Source organism: Seriola lalandi, unplaced genomic scaffold (assembly GCF_002814215.2).
Source record: "Seriola lalandi dorsalis isolate HSWRI2012SDOR001 ecotype SW California unplaced genomic scaffold, Sedor1 jcf7180002054982, whole genome shotgun sequence".
Classification (NCBI taxonomy): Eukaryota; Metazoa; Chordata; class Actinopteri; order Carangiformes; family Carangidae; genus Seriola; species Seriola lalandi.
The window spans coordinates 839,469-855,641 of record NW_019525531.1 but is presented as its reverse complement, the minus strand read 5'-3'; the positions used below and the strand labels follow the sequence as shown (position 1 = coordinate 855,641).

At 41.5% G+C, this 16,173-nt stretch overlaps 2 protein-coding genes and 1 long non-coding RNA gene across 4 annotated transcripts in view; 2 read left to right on the top strand and 1 right to left on the bottom strand.

The window, feature by feature from the left end:
- basp1 (brain abundant, membrane attached signal protein 1) overlaps positions 1 to 2,362 on the bottom strand; it is a 55,460-nt gene extending 53,098 nt beyond the window's left edge. Inside the window, exon 1 of the mRNA XM_023396701.2 lies at positions 2,223 to 2,362. The gene's annotated coding sequence lies outside the window, so the exon portion shown is untranslated. The remainder of the gene's footprint in view (positions 1 to 2,222) is intronic.
- Positions 1 to 16,173, top strand: part of LOC147817258 (uncharacterized) — a 236,097-nt gene that overhangs the window by 88,336 nt on the left and 131,588 nt on the right. The gene's annotated exons all lie outside the window — the stretch shown is intronic.
- Positions 12,406 to 16,173, top strand: part of myo10 (myosin X) — a 135,356-nt gene continuing 131,588 nt past the window's right edge. For both annotated transcript variants that reach the window (XM_023396699.2, XM_087171233.1), the window contains exon 1: positions 12,406 to 12,901. In XM_023396699.2, the coding sequence (XP_023252467.1) occupies positions 12,881 to 12,901 (21 nt within the window). In that variant the 5' untranslated portion in view covers positions 12,406 to 12,880. The remainder of the gene's footprint in view (positions 12,902 to 16,173) is intronic.

Here is a 16,173-nt window from a genome sequence, read left to right as displayed (position 1 = left end):
CCCCAGGAGTCAAACCAGGGACTCATCACGTGCATCATTACCGTCAATGAATTAATGTTTAAGCAGCATTTTTTAAAAACTATATCCAACAGGATGTAAAAGTAGTTCATACATATTGATGCATATTTTTAAAACAAGATTATTTGCAAATGACATGTTAAACTTTAAAGCTGTCAAACAAATGTAATAGAACAGAAGTAGAACACAGCATCATGTGGAAAAACTAAATTCCCATCCATCACTGCAGGTTAAAGAAAAACTCACAGTGAAGCAGCTTAGAAACAATTGTCTCTACAGATAATTATATGATCACCATGTGAATATTATAGCAACATAAAGGCAGATAACTAACATTATTCGACAAAGAGAACATTATTGAATACCATAGATGCCTCATGCGTCCCTATACAAACACCAGGCTCTGTGTAATAGGTAAGAAAACACCAATTCAGGTCAACCTTAGCAAGACAGGAGGACTGCAAATAGTTTCCATTAGTGATGAACATGTAATTCTTTGTATAAATGATTAATGGTGTAATTTATAAAGTATCAGTAGTAGTAGCCTATCAATAGTTAAAAATCTACATTAAAATCCAGATTTTACAGTGGTGTATATATATATAGAGATCAGCTGCAATGGAAGCAGAAAATGTTTTGCTTTATAATGATTTAAATGAATTAAGTGATTATTAAAAAATTGTTGATTGATTTTCTTTCCATTGATTGATCGTTTCACTGACAATCAGTGATCGATCACTGCAGCTTGACAGAGCAGCAGCACTGTAATCTACAGTTAGAAAACAGCATCAGCATCACCGGGGCTCCATTCACACACAAACAGTCGTCTACACACACACACACACACACACACACACACATACACACACAGTCTGTACCACCACACACTACCACAGAAACGACGGGGAAAACACACACACACACACACACACACACATACACACACACACACACACGATCACACGGCCACAAAAAGCAGCTTTTATTATTTCTACAATAATTAATTTTTTTCGATGGAATGAACAAATAAACCAAGAATGAAACACCATCCTCCTCCTCCTGCTCTCCATCCTATTGATAGGCAAGGTGGCATCTCTCCCATCCACACCCTACACCCAGTGCGCATGCGTGCCGCGGCAAACAAAGGACCAGGCAATTAACCGACGGAGGATGGCTAATAAAGTTTGACTCGCTGCAGAAATAACGTCCAACATCGACGCAGCGGCAACAGAAGCGGAGTGAGAAAGATGAACTTAATGAGTGTGTGCAACGAGGGGACAGGGGAGGAGAGGGTTCAGATACAACCCCCACCACCAATTCTCCATCACATCCCTCCTCACCCCCCCCCCCCCCCCCCCTTCCGCCTCCATTCTCCTTCTTCTAGGCGCAATAAAACGGAAATATGAGATCAATAATTCATCTGAATCATGACATAACCTGGTTAGAGACGCTTAACAAATGTGTGTGTGTGTGTGTGTGTGTGTGTGTGTGTGTGTGTGTGTGTGTGTTTGTGTGTGTGCCAGTTGCATGCAGCCAAATGGTGTCACACCTCCACACAGACAAAGAGGTGGGGCGAGCTATAAGAGAGCTCCTTCTTTTATTTGTGGATGTTGAACTGTTTACTGGCTGTAAATTATCAGGAACAGAAAAAAAGCGCTCCCTCTTGGCGTTGCCTAGCAGCCTATAGAAAATAGATAATCATAAACAATTTGACGGCAATCAGTAAATAATATAAAGAGCGCGAGCAGACGCTCCGGTCCGCAGTCAAAGCTCATTTCTTCCTCTATAAAAGTGTGAAAAACACGAGAATCTGTGTGTGAGGGCGAGGCGCGTGTTCCTCCAGACTGTACACACCCCTTTTTTAAAGCTCGTGCACATTTTTTTTCCGCCTGGGAAAAAAAAGGAGGATATATAAGAAGAAGAATTTCTAAATTCTCCAATTCAACCCTGTTCATGTGTTATTTTCTTGTTTTCCCTTCCCTCCCATCAAATCTAAAGGAGCTTCTGTCTTTTTTTTACTACATTGATCCATGCAGCGCGCGCCCTGGCAGCCCAAATGGAGAGATGGAAAAAGACAAAAGGGATGAAAAAATAAATATATAAATAAATAAATAATTAAATATATATATATAATAACTACAAGCAACCAGAGCGCTGTTTTTGGAGAGAAATAGAGGAGGATAAACCGACTTGACGGCTCTTACCGTGGACACTGAAGTTCCGACGCTCCCTCTGTCTCTCCTCGCAGTTTCAAGTAGCGGCTGCTGTAATTTTTTGCGGCTTCTCCTGCGCGCCTAGCGGCTTGTGCCTGCTGCACGGTACGGCTCGGCTCGGCGATCCTCCGTCTGCGCGCACACGCATCCACGCGTGCGTGCACGCGTGTGCGTTGCGCCCGCACGCAGGCACGCACACACACACACACACAGCAGATGCACAATCGAAATTTTCTTCCTGAGGAAAAGAAAAATAGCGTCTGTAACTTCCTATATATTTCCTATGATATTACAATAAAGTGTTTTGATGGTGATATTATGGGGATTCATTTTCCGATAATATTCATAATAGTAGTTACATGATATGCAGTAGTGTTTTATGGCAGTTTAATGGCCAACGCTATCACTACTATATTCCACCATTATTTCCACCATTCATTATAAAATGACCAAGCCATGTCTCCTAAGAGGAAGTTACTGGCACCAAAATATATTTCGGCTTCTCGACATGTTTTTTATTCTTCTCTGAGTTACATGCTTCCTGTATTGAGGGTTTTCCTTATTAACAAATATTTACTCAGCTCTTGTATCTGTGTACTGGATGGGAATGTATTTTTCTCTGCCCTTGTTTCAGTGGAAATCTTCCTCCATTCTCTTTCTCTCTCTTCATTTCGTTGCCTCTGAGCGCCCCCTGCCGTTCACTGCGCGCACTGTGTCTTGCTTCTTCTTTTTTGGAGGACTTGTTGGTAAGCTAGATGCACTTGTTGATCAATGCACTTGATTGTATTAGCAGCAAATGTCCCCAATATTCTGAACGTTTTTCCCGCCCATTCAGAGTGTTCAGTTTTTGATACACAAAAATGCAAAGCTGGATTTGATGACTAAGTAGCTCATTATGCTCATGTAGCAACAGTCCTGTCATCCAGCAGCTCATAGATATATCACAGTGGAAAATACACAGTCTCTACCATATATTTCTCCAACCGCTGAAAACCCAAATACAATTTTTATACAAATGACATAAAGAAGTTCCAGTTATTTCACCTTGAGGAGCACTTACTGATGCCATGACTTGATCACTGTTTGTTTGTTTTGTTCTTAAAATTAAGTTGATGTCCATTGAAGAATCAATAATTTGATGAATTGCCTTAGCACTAATTTGACCTGTCTTTATCCAAGTGTCGTCTGTGTCAATATCAATCTTTATAATATGTAAAAGGAAAAATTGTAAAAGCACTAAACTGATGCTTTTCCCAGAGTTTGTAGCTACTTTGTATTTACAAAGGAAGGTTTTGATTTTGCATTTGTTGGATGCAACAACAATGTACAGTGTTAGAGTTAAAGTGCTGCATTCCTTACATTTAGACACTAGGTGGCAGTGTTTGCAAAGACCTGAGGCTTTGCATCTGTCCCTGTGAGGGTTTTGCTGAGGAAGCATCTCCTAATGATCCAATTTGTTTAATTGAACCAGTCTTTCATTTGGTTTGGTACTTCCTGTTTTGAGACTTTCTACAACCACATTTCAGAGGGAAGAATCGTTCTTTTTAGCGGAGACAGAGGAGTTACTGGTTACTTCTAAACTGGCAGAAGACTAAGGAGGGCAATAGTTTACTGTAAGAGAAAAAGCCCTCATGTAAACCCGATCACCCTTATCTGTGTTTCAGCGGACTCGTGTTTACTTTGCAGAGAATCCTGGCAGGTCCAGCTCCTTCCTAATGGAACCTGATTTTAGAAAGTAATTCTGACATTGCAGATCTCAGTTTGTCAATGAATCATACAGTGGTCTTCAAGTGTTGCAAACATTCCTTATTTTCTGATAAAAGCTTCTCAACTTTTTTTTTTGCTTATTTCCCCGCTCCAGTGGCGGATCGACAGGAAGGGGCTAAACACACATATAATTAGATGTAGTCATATAATTTATATATGTAAATGTCACCTTTGATGGTTGCGCTGGAACAAATTTCAGTCAGGGAGTAAGTCAGGCGAGCTCGCAGGCTGGCTCTCTAGGGGTAAGTGAGCGGACTCCCCCACCCTTTGACCTCGCTTATTTCTTTCATTTCTTTACGCTGCACGTGAATCTAATGCTCACTCAAAAATCTGTAAATGCAACCTGTAAAAGCGCTTTTGTCAACATCTGTGTGCAGAAAACTGAGAGTAAAACTCAGCACTCGAAGTTCCCACACTGCTTGTGACACTGAAGTTACAATTACAAATTTCTACAGGACTTAGTTGTATGAAAGAGTTTTTAAAACTGTGGGATCACGACTATCACTAACTGAACATATGACTTCCTCCACTGTTAGTATCAGACTCAGCAGTTTGTTATCAACATCTCAGCTGCTCTGGAGGGAGTCAGTGGCTGAAGAAGCAGCTAATCCCCACCCACCCCCACCCTGCACCCCATCCCACACCACCCGGTGCAGGAAGTTATGTGGGGATTAGGGAGAGGTCAGTTTGTTGTGGAAGACGCTGTGACCTGACTGACTCGGCTGTACCCGACCTCTGCTCAGAGCTGCTGATAAATCCTGCGTGTTCTGAGATGATCCCACAGCAGAGAGCTGCTCATGAACTGCCCCCTTCACTGTCTCCTCGCACCCGCTGCTGAACCTGACGCCATGAGCACATAACTTTGTCAGTGTTGAGGGAATAATCCTCATGATGTCATCGGGGTCAACTCTGATTTGGCTTGAAACACCACTTAGACACTGGAAGTGTAGTTATGCTACTGAGTTGCATCATGGGACATGTCGTAGCCACATTATCTTTATATTCATCCATTCATGTGATGCAAGTTTTGTGGAGGGAACAGCCTGTAATAAATAATGGTGCATGAGATGATGTGAGCACTGATATCAAGCATGACATTATGACAGTGTTTTGCTTCCTGCGCATGTGTATCCCTCCGCAAAAACCAGAGGCAGAGCCATATTGTTTTTTGGGTTGTACATCTGTCCATACGTCCGTCCTTCCCATTGTCCTGGATGCGATATCTCGGCCTCGACAGAACTTCAAATTTAGCACAAATGTTCACTTGGACTCAAGAATGAACTGATTAGATTTTGATGGCTAAAGGTCAAAGGTCAAGGTCACAGTAACTTCACAAAACATCATTTTGGCCTTGTGAACGCAATATCTCGACCTCCACATGGGAATCCCTTTACTTGGACTCAAGGATGAACTGATTAGACTTTGGTGGTCAAAGGTCAAAGGTCACAGTAACCTCACGAAATGTGACTCCACTGTGACTATAGGATGAACACGAAACACTTTTTAATCATAACTCAAGACTTCACACAGCTATCATGAAATTTTACACAAATGGTTCATATTTAAATGACTCTGGATAAACAGGGATGTAACCTGGAACTAGTCTGAGTGGCAGACAACCATTATGCCATTAGACCATTAATTCTAGTTTTTCATTTGTAACCGAATCATCCTGTTAAACGCACCTCTTACACCTTTCATCATCATGTTAGGTTGAGGAGTCTGTCATTGCCACATAGTCAACAGAATGATTTCTTGAAGTGAAGATATGGCCTGAGGTCAAAAGAAGAAACAGTCCTGAGTTCAAAAGCAGCTTTGAAGCATTTGGTCCTGGTGATGTGGTGAAGACAAGTCATGACAGACAAACCACAGTCAACACTGTTATTTAAGCACCAATTATACTGCATAAATCCTCCTGAAAGTCCTACTGCAGGAGCTGCGCTGTTTGTTCAGTACACCAGATAATGCCTGATGCCTAATTTCATTATCACAAGTAGAAGATATAGAATCTTATATGATCTCATTGGCTGAGAACTAAAGTGGGTGTACCCAAAACACAAGCGATCATAGACTCTGGCCGGCCTATCAATTACTCTCCAAACCCCCACCCACCCCACATGCAGACTAGATGTCCCCTAAACGCCTCACATGCAGACTATGTTAGACAGCGCAATCTACCGATGTTCCTTGAATGCCTCACATGCAGGTTATCGGTAGATGCTAGCTACAGCACACACCATCAGGGGCGCCACTTAAGGGGGGTTATGGGGCAGCAGCAGTGCACTGTCTTGCCTTAATGGCAGGTTTAAGAAGGTTTATAATTGTTCAAATTTTAGGGGGGCCCTTTTCCACTTGGGGACCCCAAACACATGCCTGTTTTTTCTCTACTGACTGATTAAATGATGTAGCTATCGCTCACCCTATGCATTCATGATCAGAGGCATTTTGAAAGCAGCTCATGACCCAGCACTGCTGACTGTTTTAAACTTAGCCAGGCTAACTAGCTCACCAGCAGCATAGTGCTTTAATGGTGAGATTAAAGTTTTGCAGGTATAATATCTGCTGCATAATATGTTTTTTTCTCCTCTCTTTAACTAATCACCTTTTCACCTGAACTTCTTCGCAGCCTCAGATGAATATTCCTTCAGTTTTAATGACATAAGTGGCTCTTTAGATCGCTCTCATGGTGTTTCCTCTGAGAAACAGGCCCATGGGAAGAATTTTAATGAAAATCTGTGATGTAATGTTACATTGTTAGAGTGAAGCAGGACTGTATTGGAGTAAAATGATTTGGTCATCCAAATTTTTACAGCTTGAACATATTAAAACAATTATGTGAGGCCAGCTGTGAGTTGTATCAATAAATTTCATAGCTTTGTCTATGACCACTTTTTTGTCCTTCATTAAATTGATTTCTACAAGGTCACTGCTACAGTAAAGTGTAAAAGTTGAAATGAAGGCACTGAATTGATTTCCATTGCAATCAAATCTTTACTCCAGTGACTCCACTTTCTAGAGACGTCATGCTTTATCAGTGTTATCTATATCTGCCAACGACGAACACTCCACCTTACTAGTATTTGTACTCTTCTCAAGTGTGTGTGGTATTTCTCTGATTCTTTATATTGAGTTAATAGTAATGACTGGGCTCATCAGGCCCTGCCCAGATTGAAAGAGTTTGCTGCGTCATCATTTGTCGGTAAGTGGTTAAGATTAGCGTTTAGCCTTCTGTAATCACAGGGAGTTGAAGACAAGCTTGACCGCAAGTAATTATCAAACTTTCTCTCTCTCTGCCTCCCTCCTTCACGAGTCCTTCAGAAGTTTCTAAGAGTCTCTGGGGAGATTTTGGGGGTTGGTCCTTGAAAGGGTTCCAGGTTTTCCTGATGAGGTTTCAAGGGTTATTGAGAGGATTACAGGAGTTACTCAGGTTAGAGCAAAGTTCTTGAGGAGGTTCTGGGCAGTTATAAGTAAAGTCACCAATATTGATATAATCTACACCCTGTCAGGGCCTCCAATCTATCATCACAAAAATGTATTACTATACTGAGGTTTTGCATTAGAATAATATTACCTGGTGAACTTGTAAATAAGAATCAAATTCTAAACCAATAAAATCTCTCTCTCCTTCTTCATCATCTCTTCCAGGTGTTCATGTGTTTGGTTTGTCAGTACCAATCCTCTGCTCTCTCTGTCTTTCTGTCAGCATGATATCAATCGGAGGAAGTTTGTTGTGGCTTCACCGCTTACACACTTAGCAAACTTCCCGGCCCCCGTTATCGCACATCTTTAGGAGAAATCTAAAACAGCCACAGGAAATGTTTGTCTTCCTCATCCTGTTTTGGGGTCATTTTGGGAGTTTGGAGATGCTGGCGAAGAATCAAACAACCAGACACAACTGGCTCCGATAATCCTCCGGTAACTTACCGGTGATGAGACGATCGGTCCAAGGACACGAGGGAGTAATGATCACCAGTTAAAGATCTCAGCCTGTACTGATATTTTTTTCATTTGAGTTCATTAGTCAATATTTTGAGCTGATGTTCAATCTCTAATGTGATGATGTATGTATGACAGATAATATAACCTCTACATGAGTCTTGGTGGAGAGCTAAAAATGGATGGATCAGCAAAGACTAGACTAAACCACCTCTAACCTGACCTATAAATAACTTAACCTAGTCTCACCTAATTTTCCTACCATTCATTAAACTCAGCTAGTCTAGACCAGTCTAACCAAACCTGTAAATAACTTAACACAGCCTTACTTAAAAATTCCTAAACCCTCCTAAATTAAACAGTACTTTTTTGTGCTGTTGCTTTCAGACTCATTTCATGGTCTTCATCATATCAGCAGATGGAGTTTGTCGTGGAGAAATGAAAAAATCTAGTAAGTAAGAGTTAACATGATAATATAAAGTTAACCTGAAATGACCTTTTCTAACTTAAATCCACTGTAATCTTCTTGTGATCAATGTTTTCTTGTTTTTTTTTTGCATTAGCACAAAACAACACACGGTAAAATTGTAATCAATCTGCTGATCATCACATTCACAAGATCAGGAAATATTATAAAATTCATGTGAACAAACCAAGAATATCAGTTCATCAGCAAAGGTTTGGAAGCACTGCAAGAAATGAAAGAAAATATGATATCACTGTATATTTTAGTTCTTCAGCTGCAAATCGTGGAATATTTTTGTGACCATTGTCAAATACGTGCTAACCATCTGTAGACTTTTGTATTCTACGTTCATCGCAGCCATTGGTTTCCATTCATTTCAACTAGCTTATAAACAGCTGTTAATACTAATGCTGGCAAAAGCAAAATTTACAAATAGCTCCTTTATTGTTACAGTATTGTAATATAAAGTTCAAACTCATGTGAAAAGTCAATGGACATGAGGAAAAAGTAGAAAAAAATATGCCTCGATTTCTAAAACCCAGCGTCATGTGATGTGAAGCATGAGTTGTAGTGAACATGCTAAAACAAGCAGAGGTTACCTAACAGCCAAGTGCTTTCACTCAAACTCAACACCTACCTGTCAGCTCCCACAAATCCCTGACACCAAAGGTCGAGACTAAAAGTGGAGCTGTGTTCACATCTACGTGCGTTTGTAAAAGTGGACTTTAGCTCATACCTCTCATTATATCTAGTTTGACCCTGACTGAGGAATCCTCAAGGGCTTAAAGAACCATGGCTGTGGGCAATGAGCATCACTTAACCTCTGTCAGCGGCCAGGAATTAGAGGTCAAAGGTCACGAGTTGACACTGTCCAGACAGGTGACCTGTGGAGGGTGGTTATGGGTGGAGGACACCTCAGAGACAAATAACTGGGAGGAGTAAGTGAATCCTCAGAGAACAGCTGTGGAGAGACAATAGGTGAGGAAAAAAAAAATCTGATTTCAGTTAACACTGATCTGATGATTAACAGCACATAACATAACACACTTTTTTGTGTTTTCAGGAGTCAAGTTTGTATTAGTGGCTGTTTCAACATCATTTCAGTGACTATGTTTTAATGTGAAGCATGTCCTGAGTCGATGTTTAGAATATAGTCATTGAAATGTTAATGAAACAACAGATGTCCAAAAAGCTTTCATGGTTTAAATTGAGCCCAGTTTTAATACAGACTTCTAGTCGTATTTTGAGCTGCAAATCATTCAATCAATGCTTACTTATTTTTTCTTGTAGACCATGAAACAAGTCATCCAAGATTTGTGAGCATGGTAATTCATAAGTAGTTTCTTTATCAGACAGTAGGCCTAGACCATGGGCCCCTGGGCACAGATGCTCCGAAGGCCCCCCCGTCCTGTCTGATGTTTGAAAGATTGTGATCTTTTCATAAGGACTTTTGATTAAATCAAATTAAAGTTAAATAAATCACAACGAGGTCGGTCTATGTGTTTAGCTGGCGACCCGTCCAGGGTACATCCTGTCTCTCGTCCAGCCCCCCCCATGACCCTCAGGGATAAGCGGGCACAGCTCATGGATGGGTGGCAACCACCCCCCCCACACACACACACACACACACACTTTCGGCCCATGGGCCTCTGTCCAGTAGGAATGATCAGTAATCCATCTACACTCTCTCACAGCTGAACAGCAACACACAACGCATTGACCACAACATGGAGGAAAGTGACCAGACTTGTTCACATCATTGTACTTTTTCAGTCTAAATCTAAAAAACTGCATTTGAAAAAGAGTTGATATGAACAGGAAATCGTACATGAGGATCATGTCTGGGCAGCCAGAACTTCTTGGGCCACCAATGGCTGAAACTCAAACTGCCTGGTCACTGGATGTAAACCAGATCTGAGGTGTGTGACGTGTGAAACGGGAACACATTTGTTCCAAAGCTGGTCAGGAAATGTTGGCGGTATGTACAATAACTCTCAGCCCAGATCATTGTAAGTCAGCATCATCAAAACTTCCAAAATCTGTCAGCCCAACAAACCTGAGTGCACTTAACTGCACCTGGCTGAACTTATAGTGAGACCACATGTAGAGTTAGCTGCTTCACCTTGTCCTGCTCAGCCTTTCTAAGGATGACACAAAAAGCATGCATCTCCTCCTTCTTATGGCTGACTCAGATTGTGTTCTCACCGTTTAACAAACAAACAAACAGAGTCAAAGGATCAAAAAAAAAAGAAAAAAATCATGTGTGGTTTTAGTGTTGCACGAGTTCAAAACAGGCCCAGAGCATTTCAGTATAAAGGCTTCACTGTGAACCCATGAATATCATCTGAAGCACCTCAGAAACCTCCTGCGTGTCATGTGCAGAGAAATAAAAAAGGAAAATCAGACTGTGAAAAACCCTCTTTAGCTTCCTCCTGGTCCTGGTCTTGATATGTGATGTGGATCAGGAGGAAGAGGAGGAGGAGGAGGGGGAGGTGGTGGTGGGGGTGTCAGGTTAGCTCCTCTCCTGTCAGTCAGCAGCAGTGGGCGCTAAATTCCAAATGGAAAGATGAATATCTGGCAGGGCCGGCGGGGGCCTAAACCAGCAGGGGTCAGGGGTCATTCTGTGTGCTGAGTAAGTTAAAGGCAAAACCAGACACACACGCACACAAAAACACACACACACACATTCTTGTGTTTGGATTAGATGTGAAGGATCGGTGTTGTTAACCTGCAGCTGGAATGTTAGCTCATTATGTGATTACACAGACTGTCGCTCACAGGCCGTGAAACATTCTATTCAATCACATGTTGATCAACAGAACAACTTCAGGTTTTCAAAACTGACTGAAAAAAAAAGAAGACTGAATTTGCATTTTAAGCCAAACAGAAAAGAAAAAAAAATTGTGCATATTTATGGTGTTTGTACAGATATCTGTGAATTTTAATTTCACATTTTCATCCGTACTCATATGTTCTTTGTCCGTCACAGCACAGAACCAGCGGTGGTTAAAGTGACGGTGATCTCCTCGTGGCCTCCGACGCTCGACTCCTCTCTAAACTTGTCCCTTTAGATCTTAGTGCTGCTGCATTTTTACACCAGCGATCACCAGATCTTAGTTCAAGTCCGGTTCTGTTGGAGGTTTTATTCCTGTTAAAAAAGAGTGTTTCCTCCCCCACTGTCACCAAGTGCATTGTGGGAACTGTTGGGCTTCTCTCTATAATGTGGTCAGGTCTAGACCCTACCCTGTAAAACGCCTTGAGATAACGTTTGTTGTGATTTGGTCCTATGCAAATAAAAAAAAGAAAAAAAAAGAAAAAAAGAATTAATGTTACATCTAGATCTGGCTTATTAAAGAAGACCATGTGATGTGTTGGAAAGACCCAGAAGAAGACAGTAAGTGGACCTTGAGTTGGGAATGTTTGGTCAAACCGCTCTTTCCAAGGTGAAAGAAGGAACTTCGTCTATGAATAAACTTCTCTGCAGAAATCTAAATGTATTTTGTTGATAAAACAATTTCATCACAAGGTGCATTTAGTAGCTGTCCTGGATCTTTCAGTCATATCTCCTGATCTTGACGCGGAGTTGAAGATGATTTCTGAGAATGTTCAGGACATATCATCAACTTTGTTTTAAAGACTGAGGCTCAAAGTTCATCTTGACCTTGGAAACAGCAGTTCACAAAATAATTAAGCTGTTTAAATGAAATTAATTTGACTTTTTAAGGTTAAGAATCGAATATTTTCACGGGACAGTGAAGCTTCACATGAAATAATGTCTCTACTTAACAGGGTTTTCAATCAACTCTTTCGCTGTTTTCTTCCATCCATCCTGCTTTTTTACCTGCAGACACCTCCTCCACGTTCATTCATTCAGCCCCGCGTGTCAGCAGGAGGAGTCAGAGAGACAGCGCGGCTGCAGGAGGAGGAGGAGGAGGAGGAGGAGGGCGCCGGGAGGGGAGGTGGAGCTTCAGGATTATTGTCCACCGGGCTGAGTGACTGACTGAGTGAGCGTCTCCAAAGTTTGACCGGCTTCTCGTGAGTTCGCTCCTGGTGACTGTTGTCCAAACAAAACCAACCACCGCCGAACCAGGCGGACCCGAAGACCTGCGTAAAGTGACGCACGGAGGCGCACAGGTCAGGGAGGAGTGCGGGCTCCAGGAGAAGACGCGAAAGTTTTTTTTTTAATTTAACTCTTTTTTTTTCCTTCTTTTTTTAAACAGAACTCCCGGTGTGTGTGCTGGAGCAGAAACCCATGAAACAAAGAGTAAATTTACTGCTGTAGCTCCTCACTGACTCGAGCAGTTGTCCTCCGTCCTGTAGACGCTCAGGAGGAAGACCATGGACTGAAAACTCTGGGATCTGCTTCCTTTTTTTTTTTTTTTAAACTTTGCTTGGAATCACATCATCAACACATGAGTTGGATCCACTGGACTCGCGGTTTCCATACAGTAAATCCTCGGGGATTAAAATAACGAGGGCAATGGATAATTTCTTCACGGAGGTAAGGACGGCTTCAGTCACACAACATGTTGCACACACTGGACTTCAGGCGCTTTTACTCTCCATCTGCTTGGTTGCATTAATAAGATATTAAAACATCTTTAAACATGTAATTCTGATGATTACTGTTGACTCAGTCTGTGCAGCTTGTCAGCATCAGGACAAATCCTGCAATAAAGTACAACAACAGGAGCATGACCTCTCTACTGAGCATCACAAAGTTATTGTAAGATGCTACAATATGGAAGTAAACACTATTAAATGAGGTGAGGTCAGCGCACTATATGACTTCCTATTGAAATGTGACAGGGATTATACGGGAGCAAAGGTGCCATAAAATTCTCCAAATTGGCCCTTAAACTCATTGCAGGATGCCACACACACACACACACACACACACACACACCGTGAGCCCTTATAGGTACATCATAGGAATATCAGAGGGGCTGTGCTGGTCAGACTGGGGGTTTTGGACTGGGTCCCAGTGGATCTGTGGTATTTCCGCACCTCTTTTCTCGTTTCCTCAAAGAAGAAGAAGGAAAAAAAAAAAAAAAAAAAAAGTCCTGCAAAGCTATTAATATTAGTCTGAACCTGCAGCCCACAGGGGGGGCTTCTGATTGGCTAGTCCAGCAGACAGCAGCTTGTTGAATGGTTGTTCTGGTCTGGTTCTTGTCTTGTCTTGGACTCTCCGGTGCTGCAGCAGTTGCAGCTGATGCCATGCTTCCACTCTTAATGTTTTGGTTGTAATAATTATAATAATTATAATAACAGAGGCTCCATTTATGTCCCAACAATCATTTTATAAAGAATATGAAGAAGTTATGGGGAATGTTGAGCTGCAGTTTTCCACTTTGAAGTTGTATCTAAATAATTTTAAGTTTATCTTCTTATTTTTGTTCATTATGAGGCAAAAAAAAAAACTTCTATATTACCATAAAAAAATCCACCTTTTCTTTACTTTCTGTCTTTTTTTTTGTAAGAAAAGTCATGAGTAATAATTTTGTCATCTTGAAAAGATTCTGTCATGATGGTTGTGGTCGGTCTGACAGGTGTGTGAGCTCTGTGGACCAATCAGTAGGTGGGTGGGTTGGTGATCCTGGTTCAGGTGGGTTTATTCCGTCAGGTGGTGGCTGCGTATATCTGTCACCACTCCTGACTCATGGTTAATGAGCATTCATTGCGGTCGATTTACAACATCAGTATACCCACGCCTCTCTGTGATGACGTCGGCCAGGTAACAGCAAGCAGCACTCGACTCATTCCTTAGGGTTTTTTTTTTTTTTCTCCAAGCTTTTAGAAAGAGTGTCTGTCATCGCTGCTGACATTTCCCTGACAGGTTGGCTCAGAAAACACTGAGAGCCATTTAAAACTGATTTCCCTTCAGGCAGCAGCGTAACGCTCATAAGGACTTCTGCTTCCTGGTTGACAGATTGCCTGCTTTGTCATTGGTGCTCATGCATTTTCAAAATCCTCAGCGAGGAAAGGCCAAAGGTCACGAGGCCGACTGAGCTCATAGGTGGCTGTGTGAGCGTCCAGGCTGAGTAAAACAAACACCGTGAGGTTTAAGAGATATTTTTTCTTTCCCCCTGCAGCAGAGTCTTGCCGGTCTCATGACGAGTGTGCAGTACATCTGGCTGCTCAGCTTTCCCTGGAAGTCTTAGAGAGAGAGAGAGAGAGAGAGAGAGAGAGAGGGGGAATATTTGTGAGTGCCAGAAGTAGGCAGGCGTGCACAATAGTCTCAAATATCGGCCTGCCTGCCTTTATATCTGCCAGCTAATCGCAGCTGAAACAAAGAGCCCAGTCTTTAAGGAAAAGGGCATTTGACAAGGAAGTAAAGCAGCTTCCAGCCGCTGCAGACGGAGGCCAACAGTTTGAGCAGCGAGGAATGTGAACTGGGAAGGAAACTGGAGCATTTCATATTTATACTGAGGACAGTTTAGATGAGGGACCCACAGTGACCGAGCCCGGACAGAGACGCTCTGTTGATAAAGGCCATCGAACCTTCAACTGTCCTTCTATTGTGAAAAACCTCCTTAAGAATCTTGGTTTATTCCTTCAGTAAATTTACTGTGTAAAAGACACAGCTCCTCCTTATCTGAGGCTCACAAAGCATCATGGGTAAATCTTGGATTCAGCAACTGCTTTGTATTTAAGTCTTCATCCTTGTTTAGAGGAAGTTTGGTTTTAGCAACACAGAGATTCGTTTTCTTATAGACATCGATATTCAAGTTTAACCCAAGATTCTCAGGCTTAATCCTGAATTCTTGTGTTTAATCCTGAAATTACTCATTTTTTATTTTGTTTTTTTTTCTACTGAATTGTTTTAGTATGCTCTTAAATGTTTAGATTTAATCCTGATTTTCAGGATCTATAGTACACGTTTTTACTTAATTATCATGTAAACCCCCCATTTATTGCATCATTTTCTATTTTAATCCTGAATTTCAATGTTTGATTCCGATTTGAATCATCATTTTTCACATTTTACTTTTTCTTCCCAAGATTAAACTTTTATCTTGAATTTTAGTTGTTGATGTTCAACCTCAGTTTTAATCCGGTGTAGTTTTGTTTGACAGACAATTTAATCCAGGTGTTTTGGCTTTAATCACAGATGTTTGTTTTGTTTTATTTTTACTTTTTGGGTTTTGTAAAACTTTTTTCTGACTTAATCCTGAATTCGAGATAGGCTGGACATTTTAGATTTATTGAAGTGTTGAAACATGGCAACAAGCAGTAGTTACCACTACTATCAGGATCAATCACTTTCCTTCCAGTAAAAAACCTTCAAAAAAATGATAATTTCGCATACAGTTAACTTCAGTTTCAGGGTGTCACAGGTTCAAGGAAACAGTTTAACCTACAAACTTAAACTAGAGAATGAGCAGTGTAAACAGAGCCAGTGTTAAATACAATGATCTTAAAGAATGTGTTATTTTCAGCACTTGCTGTCTGCAGTCATTGAACTGACTGGTTCACAGTGTTCTGGGAGGAGGGACCATGAGGAGAAAGCTTCCTCTGAATGTTAACTGAAAACCCTTTTTCTACTTTAAGTTTCATGAGGTCAGAGGTCAGAGACAGCAGCCGTGTGTTACACTGAGGAGATACAGCAAAGCACTTTCTCCCAAACTACAGAGACGTCAACGTGTTGACGGTGACACATCTTCTAGCAGGAGTTTTCTCGTCTCTAATTACTGAGCTGCAGCCAAAACAGTCTGGACCAGAGACAGTCCAGGGGCTATAAATAGAGTCTGACCACAGATCCAGGCTGCAAGT